General features: G+C 54.1%; 1 protein-coding gene across 1 annotated transcript; it reads right to left on the reverse strand.

Annotated features, from left to right (window-relative positions):
- Nucleotides 1–3221: 3221 nt before the first annotated feature.
- On the reverse strand, nucleotides 3222–4004 carry LOC136492273 (uncharacterized). The gene is made up of 2 exons (XM_066488348.1): nucleotides 3860–4004; nucleotides 3222–3688 (listed from the first exon to the last, which is right to left on the reverse strand). The coding sequence occupies exons 1-2, from the start codon at nucleotides 4002–4004 to the stop codon at nucleotides 3222–3224; spliced, it is 612 nt and encodes a 203-aa protein (XP_066344445.1).
- Between the last annotated feature and the right edge of the window lie 7087 nt (nucleotides 4005–11091).

An 11091-nucleotide genomic window follows, 5' to 3' on the forward strand; every position in this document is an offset into this window, starting at 1 on the left:
TCTTCTGAGAGGGGTGGAAGGCACGGCTTGGCAAGCTGCCCAGAGGGAGGCCACGCTTGCCAAGAAGAAGAAGAAAACTACAAAGGTCCAAAGAAGGTTTGAGAAGGAGAAGAAGATCAACTGGCGATTCTACAGCAGTGAGCGTCGGGAGGAGGTGGAGCAAGAGATCGAGTCGGATGACCCCACAGAGTTGGGCAATGACATGGGTTCCTTAGAGGATGAGGGAGATGAGGGCATTGTCATGACCTTGGTGGAGCGCCACGTGCCTATGGCTATGCCTGTCGATGGCGAGCATGGTACGAAGACGCGCCTATCGCCTGAGTCAAAGAAGCGCGCCTAGGCGAGGATGCCGCCTGTGAACGGGAGGCGAAGCAGGCGTGACCGTCGTGCCCTTCGAAGGCATCATCGGCTTCGTGGCCCCCTGCTCTGAGTGTGGTGAAGCACGCTAGTCGGTCGAGGGGATGTGATCGTTCCCCTACGATTTCGGGGTCAATGCATGTGTGTGACCCCCAATGGGGAGACGCCCCGCCAGTTGCTCTGGTGGTTTTGCCATGAGCTAGTTAGCCACGACCATTCACTGGCCGAACAAGGACCGGCCGGGTCACCCCCACCCTTGGTTGATCTAAGGGGGCATGGGTCGTGACCCCTGAGCGATCCTCGTCCGATCAGCTCGTCGTCAGCCGGTCGAGGCTTTAAGGTTTTGCTGCTTTCGTCTAAATATGTATTCATGCTTCCCTTTGTTCTCATAGTTGAGTTTTTGAGTGTGACTAACCTACGCTTGTGCCTTTTTTGAAGTGGCCAGGAACCGACGGGACTAGGGATCTCCCCACCTCCTGTGCGAGAAAAGTGGAGACCCAGCCTACGGCGGGTTGCGACGAGCGAAGGGGGAAGTAGGCTGGTAGCAGCACGACCTTCCTTAATGGGGTTGCATCTTCCTGACCGGTCGAGTGCACAACGGTGGCCATGATGGCAGTGATCCCCATGGTGACGGTGGAGGCTAGGTCAAAGGTGACTGTTGTGGTCCCTCCCCTGCCAGTCGTAGAGGAGAGGAGGGAAACTAGGCTCCCCATCTCACCCGGTGGAGGGGCGCTAGGTTCACCCACTTGGCCAGAGTTGGAGAGGACCAAAGGAGCCATGGACAGGGCAAAGGTAGAGCAACTATCAGCGAGCCATGTCATCCTAGTGGTGGACATGCCCTTTGATGGCGAGGAAGACATCGAGGTGATGCCACCAGGGGTCCTGCCATCCCAGGAGCGGGTGATGATCCCATCATCGATTGCTGCTGCAATGGTTGGATCTTCTGATAGGTCGCGGGTGACCCATGAGCTGGTGTGGCCTCACCCTGGCAAGCCGAGAAAAGCCTAGTTCATTCTTCATGATGAGTAGGAGGTGAAGCTTTGGCACCTGCTTGGGGAGAGAGGGCTATCGATGGGCTCCGATCTCACTCTTACCAGGGTGAAGCTCAAGGAGGCCTTGGAGAGGGTTGAACTCATCCATTAGGCCATGACCGTCAACCTGTCCCATGTTGCAGAGGTAAGTTTCCTGCATTCATGGTGTTATCTTTTGATTTCGTCCATTAGGCCATGATGGTTGTCTCAAAATGCCTGCTTCTTGTCGCGCAGGACTTGGAGACGATGTGGATCCGCAAGTCCTAGTTTCTCTAGGAGGAGCACGGTTGAATGGAGCAGGAAGTGGTGGCATTGTGGCGGGTCGACGAGTTTAGGCATAAGCTAGAATCCACCCGCTGTGAGTCCCAAGACCGGTCGGCAAAGGCGATGAGAGCCTAAGAAGCAGAGCGGTGCATGGTCGAGTGGGTGACTGCTGTCGAGCAGAAGCTTCATGTGGCATAGGCTCACTTGGTGGGGACTAAGGCGGTGCTTCAGAAGTCCTTAGAGGCTCTAGAGATAGAGTGGAAGGCCTAGTCGGACGTTGAGCAGGAGGTGGTCACGCTCCGGGGGCAGATGCTCGAGGCAGAGGAGTTGAACGCTCGACTGCTCGAGAGGATGACCCAGCAAGAGGAAGGGCTTACCATTCTTGAAGGCGCTCACCTTGGTACATACCTATCCTGCCCTCAGTTGATGTCTTGAATTTTTCTTTTCCATGCTCCTGAATGGTCAGCTCTCTGAAGTAGGAGCTGGAGGCGACCAGAGCGACGGTAGGTCATAGCACAAAGGTGCTAGACCAGTCCCTGGAGGAGCAAAACATTCTTGAGGGAGAGCTCGACCAACTCCACAACATCACGTAGGTGGTGGTTGTTGAGGTGTTCGGATCGGGCCCTAGCACCAGTACGCCCGCCATCTAGTTGGCGAAGGTCCCAAACGAGGTTCGGGCGCTCATCTCTGATGGCATGTTCTATGGGATGTTGGGGGTGCTCATGTTCATGGCAACCCACTACCCTGACCTAAACTCTGTGGCCGCCTATAGAGGATATGCCAGCGGGTGGAGCGTGGATGAGATCCAGGCGCTGGGGGAAAGCTTGGCGCCACACGCACAGGTGGTCATCGAGCAGGTCACCACGCGGTGGGTGATGGAGGCTCGTTGCTCGATGGGGGCCATAGGTGCATGCTAGGAAGACGTCGTCCAACCTGCCATGGTAGAGGCCTGGTCGGAGGCGAGCGTTGTCCCACCCGCAACCAAGCCAAACGCCGTTACGACCGTAGCTGAGCTGTGCACCGTCGTCCCAACCACAGCTGAGCTACCTTCATCTTTGCTGGCCGCACTGTCCGCTGATACGACCGGAGGACCACAACAGAATTGTATAAAAGTAGTAAGTCTTTGTAAAAAGATAAATTCATCGGGGGAGCCCCTGTGTAAACAATTTATGTTCTTTTGTGATGAAATCAATCATGAGGGGAAGCTTGTCCCACCCGTCCTTGTTTTTATCCTTGCATAACTTTTCTTTTTGTCCTTTGCTTTTCACACCTGCTCATTGCCCGTGGCCTACAACCTTAAGAACTCGGATGTGGCCCACGAGGCTTAGCTGCTCGTAACCTTAGGTCGTGGCGGGGTCTGATCGGTTGGGAGGCTAATGCATAAGTTACGTAGGGTAGTCAAAGGAACGGGATGCCCTTTCATTTGGGCAAAAAGTGTTACTGAATGACAGTAAAGAGGGAGTGGTATCGCACCCCCCATAGAGCCCCCAAGCGACCCAGGCCAAGAGTGCTTGGGCTAGGGTGTTGTAGGAGCAAGTTTTAAATAGAAATGAGCGTTAAAGACCGAGCTTAGGGAAAGAAACGATGTAATTGTTTGATGTTCCATGTGTTGGTGAGAACATTGTCATTGTCGTCCTTCAGTCGATAGGTGCCCAGTCGGATCACCTCGGCCACCGTGTATGGTCCTTCCCATGGTGGAAAGAGCATGTGCTTGTCCTTGGTTGACTGGGTCCTCCAGAGTATGAGATCACCAACCTCGAGGGTCCTCTCTCTGTTTTTTCTCTTGTGGTACCTGCCGAGAGTTTGCTGGTAATGAGCGGAGTGGATGATGGCCATCTCACGAGCTTCCTCAAGCAGGTCGACCGTGTCCTGCTGAGCCTTTGTAGCTCGGTCTTGGTCGAAGGCCCTCACTCTTGGGGTGCCATGATCGAGGTCTGATGGCAACACAGCTTTAGCTCCGTACACCAGGAAGAAATGGGTGAACCCCATGGATCTGTTTGGAGTTGTTCTTAGGCTCCAGAGGACTGCCATGACCTCTGCAACCCATTGCCCAGCATACTTTTTGAGTCAATAAAAAATGCGGGGCTTGAGTCCTTGGAGGACCATGCCATTGGCCCATTCGACCTGACCGTTAGTACGCGGGTGTCCGATGGATACCCAATCGATCATGATGCCATATCCATCACAAAAGTGTAGGAACTTCTTACTGGTGAAGTTGGTTTCGTGGTCGGTGATGATACAGTTAGGAACACCAAACCGATAAATGATGTCGAGGAAGAACTTGACCGCCTCTTCCGAGCAGATGTTGGTGATGGGCTTCGCCTCGATCCGCTTGGTGAACTTGTCCACCATCATGAGTAAGTGAGTCAAGCCACCTAGGGCCTTTTTGAAGGGCCCAATGATGTCGAGGCCCCAGACTGCGAATGGCCAGGTGGTGGGGATGATTTTAGCTCCTGCGCTAGCAAGTGAGTTTGCCGAGCATAGAACTGGCATCCTTCACACCTATGGACAACCTCCTCTGTGTCTTGGAGTGCAGTGGGCCAGTAGAAACCTTAGCGAAAGGCTTTCTCGACCAGCCATCTTGGGGCCATGTGATGTCCGTAGATTCTAGCGTGGACTTCGAGGAGGAGCTGTTTCCCCTGGTCGATCGGGATGCACTTTATGAGTACTCCCGACGAACTTCATTTGTAAAGTTCATTACCGATCACGACGAACATCTTGGCGCGTCGAGTGACTCATAGTGCTTTAGTCTTTTCTGATGGGAGGACTTCTTTGAGGATGTAGGTGAGCAGCAACGCTCTCTAGTCGGCTGGGTCAAGCATCATCATGGCTATGTCACCTATCGATGTTGCGATAGGAATGTTAGGGCCTGAGCCCCCAAGCGCCTAGTCGGGGTCAGGTTGCGTCGGAGCGACGGAGCCCCCGAGTGCTTGGTTAGGGTTGAGCCACAATGAAGTCAGATCCTCTAGAATGCGGACAGATAGCTCATGGAGGTCATTGAAGAAGACCCCATCTAGAGACAGAACCCGCCTGGTAGCCAATTTAGCGAGGAAGTCGGCGGCATCGTTGTCCTTTTGGGGGACATGATGCAGCTCGATCCCTTAAAACTTGCCCTCGAGCTTGCGCACATCTTAGCAGTACACCGCCATGAGAGGGCTCTTTAAGGAGGATTACTTCATGACTTGGCCGATGACCAACTCTGAGTCACAGCGAACATATAGCCACGTTGCGCCGAGCTCGATGGTGATGCGTAGCCCATTGATGAGGGCCTCATACTCTGTGGCATTGTTTGAGGCTAAAAAATTGTGGTAGAACCACCCGAAATAACGTACTTACGGAGGCGCTCGTCTTCCACCAGACACTAAGCACCCCGAAAGCAAGCTACAGCAGGCGGGTTCCGTCGGGCACACCCCAAGGGAGAGCCTAAAAGATCCACATTTTCCCCAATGATCCAATAATGAGAACGTGTTACAATACTAAATCCATTTTATACATCTAGAGTTCGTAAAAAGTAAATTATTATATTTCCAAAGTCAGAGTGCGGAATATTAAATAGCAGAATACAAATAAACATCTAGCGATAAAGAACAAGGATCCATCTGTGCCCACCAGAAGAATCCTTCACACAATGGTACTCTTCAAGCATGACCTGCAATAAGGGTAAATAAACCCTGAGTACACAATGTACTCGCAAGACTTATCCGACTAGTGGGAATAACTTCCCGACTCCAAGGAATATGATAAGCTTTATGCTTTGCTGGTTTTCTTTTTACAGAAAGCAATACTAATAGTGAGTCCTTATTTATGTTATTATTAATAGTCGCATTAATTTATTATCTAGCCAGTCTATGTAAGCACATGTTCTACTTTCAAGCAAGAGTTGAGCAATCAGTTCCATTTCATCACCTTCCATCTTTCAGTTCTTACTATGATGCTAGACCATAGATAAGCCATACCGGAATGCCGGCGATTCATGAATCAATGCCCCTAGCTAGGTACCCCAAAAGCACATGCCCCGCTTATACCCGAGGCACAAGCAGGACCAACCCATCACCCTCCTGTCATGGGTCTAGGTCCTAGTCCAAACATAGACTCCAAGCCCCTGCTTCTAAGTCCTAGACTTAGTGCGGTGCAAGGACCTCCACCATCCCCGTCTCTAATCAGTCGGTTCAGAAAGAGCCATAACCTACGACAAGAGAGCAACAAGTCCTCCCTGCGCCCATACCCAAGTATGTGCTCGGGATAATAAATCTGTGACTTGCCTAGAGCCCAATGCAATGATCGGTCCTTAACCAACATAGACAGGGAAAAAGTGTAACCAAACTATGCCCTGTTGGCCGTAGGACACAACTTCTTACACCCACCAGTACCTAAACCATATCCCTACTTGGTCACCACTTTTCTTTTCCACCATTTTAACATGAGTGATCATAATTATCACATATTGTGAGTAACGGCAGGTTACTTACGCTACCGAAATCCTGAGCATAGCAGCTACTCGACCTATACTAGTAGGATTCATAGGTAGATATATTTATGCATGTAGTTTCCATCAAATGCCTATAACATAAATGCACATCATATATATTAAGTGATCATTTAAAATAAGGGTTATGCACCGGGGCTTGTCTTGGGTAGGCGGTGGGTCAGCAAAGTCAGCACCAAAAGACTCCGGGGCTCCCTCCTGCATGAGGATCTCCTCCTCGTACTCCTCAATGACCTCCTCGTAATCCTATTCGTCCATGGGCATGAACTCTACCAACTTGTGATCTACATGCATGAAATGATGACGCAACATTTAGTAATACGGCAACAACTCTTAAAATAAAAATACATCTATCAAGCTACTAAGCGAGTTCTTTCGACTAAGGTGCTAAGTTACCTACTGTTACCACTAACAAGTATGAAGCATGACATATATTATCTTAGCAACTACATCTATCAAGCTACTAAGCGAGTTCTTTCGACTAAGGTGCTAAGTTACCTACTGTTACCACTAACAAGTATGAAGCATGACATATATTATCTTAGCAACTATAGGTATTCTTACAATAAATACCGATTTACTCTATATATGATTAAACAAGGAGTACTAGCTACTCTATTTATCAACCTACTTTAGGGCTATAAAAATTACAGTGAGTATATAATAATCTAATGAACCTATTATAAAATTTTCATGGCTAAAGCTATCATCAATTTGCCACAAAAATCTCTACAAATATTAAGCTATATAATACTAAGCTTTCTAAATTGAATTTATGAATCTATAATGATCACAGCCAACTGTTGTCGGGTACCTTAGAATGGGGTACCCCAAGCAAAACATCAAATGGGTCGCTAAAGTCCCATCTAAAAAATAATAAAATAATAATAAAAGCTAGAAGGTAAGTCGTGGGCCCCTCACCCGCCGCGACCGAGCCCACTGGGTCCTCCTCCTCCTCGCCTCGAGCCTCGAGCAGGAGGTCTCGGCATCCTGACACAAACTCCGCTTCGTGCGAGGCTCCCCAGGAAGGCCTCGGTAGGGAACGCCGTCTCCATCTCGCCCGAGGCTCTCCACGGAAGGCCTCGGTAGGAGGCGCGTTCTCTGTCTCGTGCGAGGCCTCTCGCCCGAGGCCTCGGCAAGGAGCCTAATCTCCGTCTCGCGTGAGGCCTCATTCTCCGTGTCGCTCGTGGCTGGCTCGTCCGCGGTCCGTCGCCCCCCGCCTCGGTCGACCCTCCCGACAGCGTGTCATGTCTCATTAATGCCTCAACCACTCCCGCAATCTCAGCCGGACGGTGGCTCAATGCCACAGGACGGCCGACACGACCCGAGGTCGCATCAGCGCCATACTAGCCGGGACAGGGCACGACGGGGATTACCGGCCACTGTGTCCTACCACTGTGTCCACGATCAGTGCCATACCGGCTGGGATAGGATACGATGGGGATTACCGGCCACTGTGTCCCAACGCTGTACCCATGATCAGCCGCCCGCTCGAGGCCTCGGCACTGTACACCAGGGCCTCGGCAATCTTGGGGTTCGTGCCTGCCGAGACCCCCCCACCGCAGTGCAAGCCTCGGCACCGATTAAGTCTCGGCCTCGCGCACAGTCCGTCCACAGTGGCTTGCACGTTCACCGCTACGTCCACTCTGAGGCATTCCTGGGGCTCCCATGACGCACAGGATATGATGGGATGACCACGCCGCCCTAGTACTCCAAGGACGGACCACTCCAACGACCACGCCGCCACAGGGACAGGCCACAGGATTCGGACATGCCGCCCCTATTGGCATGACGTCGCATAGTAATACATGTACTGTCCTTGTCCTCCCTTCAACTATAAAAGGAGAAGACTTGGGCCACTTAGGGGGGGAGAACACCTGGTAACACACACACGCACACATCCCAGTCGCTTGAGAGCAACGTCTCAGATGGCCCACACGACACCTTGCCGAGACCCGAGACTAGTTCCCTCTCTCCCTTAGCTTGTAACCCCCTACTACGAGCACTTCGGTGCAAGGAATACAAGTTCAATCTCTTAGACTGGACGTAGGGCACCGATTGCCCGAACCAGTATAAATCTTGTGTCTCTTTGCATCACCATCCGGAATCGGGAGCACGCAGAACAAATTCACTAGTCGGTTGAGGACCCCCCGGTTCAAAACACCGATAGTTAGCGCGCTAGGTAGGGGCCTCTGCGTGTCAGTTTCGTCATCCCAGCAGGTTCCGGATGGCAGACCCCGTACGACCATTGCGTCTCAGCACCGTGGTTTGGTTCAGGAGCCTAGAGTTCATGTCTCTAGGGCATGAGTATGACATGGTACTCCTCGCTCCTCGAGCCCCATCGTCCGACGATGAAGTTACACACCGGGAGCCAAGGCGTAGGCGGCACCCAGGCGGTCGCTCTCGCCATGCTCGCCAGGCACGACGCAAGCAAGGCCACCCCGATGCTACGCGAACCCGGGGCGGCACGCCACTCCCCGCTGATATCCCACGACCAGCTATTGGTACGGGGTCCCTAGCTAGGGACCTATCTGGCCTGAGCTTGGACAAAGGAAAATCGTCGGTGGCTCACGGTGATGCCCAGTCGTCAAGCTCTGCTCCACCACTCCCTGAAGAACCGACCCCGGCGGAGCAGAATCTGGCGATGGCACCATCCCCATACCCCTTTGGGTTGAGAAATGCCACCGCTTCTTACACCTACGCATACGCTGCCGCTCACGAGGATCCCTCAGAGCGCTGCTAGCACTTCGGTCTCGACCTAAGCACCCACGCCGACTCCTCGGATGAGGACGAGGCATGGCCCGGAGTGGATTTCTCCGGGCTCCATGACTCTGGGGCTTTGCGCCAGTTCTTGGCCGCAAGCGACTACTGCTTTGGTTACTTCGACTCCGATGATGAAGGCACTTATGATCCCACTCGCGAGTGTTTCCACGTCGGGCTCGGGATGCCGAGGGCAGGCGAAGAGGATGAGGCGGTAGGTAGCCGCTCCCTGCTTTGCCCAGGGGCGGGCGCCGCCACACCCCCACGCATTGCCCTACCGACCGCACGAAATGAGAACATCGCTCTTGCACGACCTCAGTGCCCGGACCTAGAGTAGCTCCGTGAGCTCTAGGCCAAGGTCGAACAAGACCAACTCCTTCTGCAGCAGCTTCGAGACTCTCTCAAACAAGAACAGCAAGGCCGCGGCGAAGGCGGAGGAGCCCGATGGAGGGCCCGCGATGTGCATCACCGCATCCACGACGATGAAGGGAGTGAGCAACCCCCAATCTTCAATCGCGCTAGCCAGAACGTCACGGCTGCGGCAATGCTAGTCCGCGCAATGCTCAAGCCTTCTACCACGGAGGGGCGGTGGGTCCGCGGCGAGCTCCGCGATCTCCTAGAGACCGCTGCGGTTCAGCAGGCCGAGAGTTCCGCCTCCCGACAGCACGGGGGCGCCTCGAACCTACCCATGGCGCTGCCTCGGCAGGAGAGGGAAGCCTCGGCTTGTCCCGAGCCCGACCGAGCGCCAATAGCCCATAGGGTCCCCATGCTTCTGGACCGCCTCGGCAATCGACACGAGGTCCAGGGAGACCATGAGGTGGTCAGCAGGCGACGACGCCACGACAACAAGGGGCCCACTCGGGGCTACCACCCACACCGAGGTGGTCGCTACGACAGCGGGGAGGACCGCAGTCCTTCCCCTGAACCGCCAGGCCCTCGGGTCTTCAGCAGAGCCATCCGCGCTGCTCTTTTTCCCACCCGGTTCCGGCAGCCGGCCAATCTCGTGAGGTACAGCGGCGAGACCAACCTGGAGCTCTGGCTTGCCGATTACCGCTTGGCCTGCCAGCTAGGTGGCATGGACAATGACCTGCTCATCATCCGCAATCTCCCTTTGCTCCTGTCGGACTCGGCACGAGCCTGGCTCAAGCACCTTCCTCCCTCGCAAATCCACGACTAGCGCGACTTGGTTAGGATCTTCGTTGGGAACTTCCAGGGCACATACGTGCGCCCTGGGAACTCCTGGGACCTTAAGAACTGTCGCCAGAAGCCGGACGAGTCTCTCCGAGACTTCATCCGGCGCTTCTCCAAACAGTGCACCGAGTTGCCCAGCGTCGACGATTCGGAGATCGTCCAAGCTTTCCTCTCCGGCACCACTTGTCGGGACTTGGTCCGAGAGTTAGGTCGGAATGTGCCGCGCTCTGCTGCCGCGCTTCTCGATATCGCCACTAGCTTCGCCTCGGGTGAAGAGGCTGTTGGAGCCATCTTCCCCGACACCGACGCCAAGGGTAAGCGGAGGGACGAGGCCCCCGAGGCCTCAGCCTCCCACCTCCCTAAGAGAAAGAAAAAGGGGCACCTAGGGAAACAGGAGGTCCTAGAGGCTGATCTGGTCATAGCCGCGGAACGCAAGAACCCCCGAGGCTTCAAAGGCCCCAGGCCCTTCGACGACATGCTCAAGAAACCTTGCCCCTACCACCAGGGCCCGGTCAAGCATGCTCTCGAGGATTGCACCATGCTGCGGCGTTACTATGCCAAGCTCGGGCTCCCCGACAACGACACCAAGCAGAAGGGCACCGGCGGCCGGGACGAAGACAAGGACGACAGGTTCCCTGAGGTACGCAACGCCTTCATGATCTTCGGTGGGCCCTCGGCCTGCCTTATGGCGTGGCAGCGCAAGAGGGAATGCCGAGAAGTCTTCTCGGTTAAGGTGGCCACCCCCTAGTACCTCGACTGGTCTCGAGAGGCGATCACCTTCGATCGAGATGACCACCCTGACCATATTCTGAATCTCGGGCAGTACCCACTGGTCGTCGACCGGATCATTGGCAACACCCGACTCTCCAAAGTATTGATGGACGGAGGCAGTGGCCTCAACATCCTCTACGCCAACACCCTAGAGCTCTTGGAGATCGACCGGTCGAGGCTCCGAGGCGATGTCGCACCCTTCCATGGCATCATGCGAGGGAAGCGCACGCG

The sequence above is a fragment of the Miscanthus floridulus genome, chromosome 11 (assembly GCF_019320115.1).
Source record: "Miscanthus floridulus cultivar M001 chromosome 11, ASM1932011v1, whole genome shotgun sequence".
NCBI lineage: Eukaryota > Viridiplantae > Streptophyta > Magnoliopsida > Poales > Poaceae > Miscanthus > Miscanthus floridulus.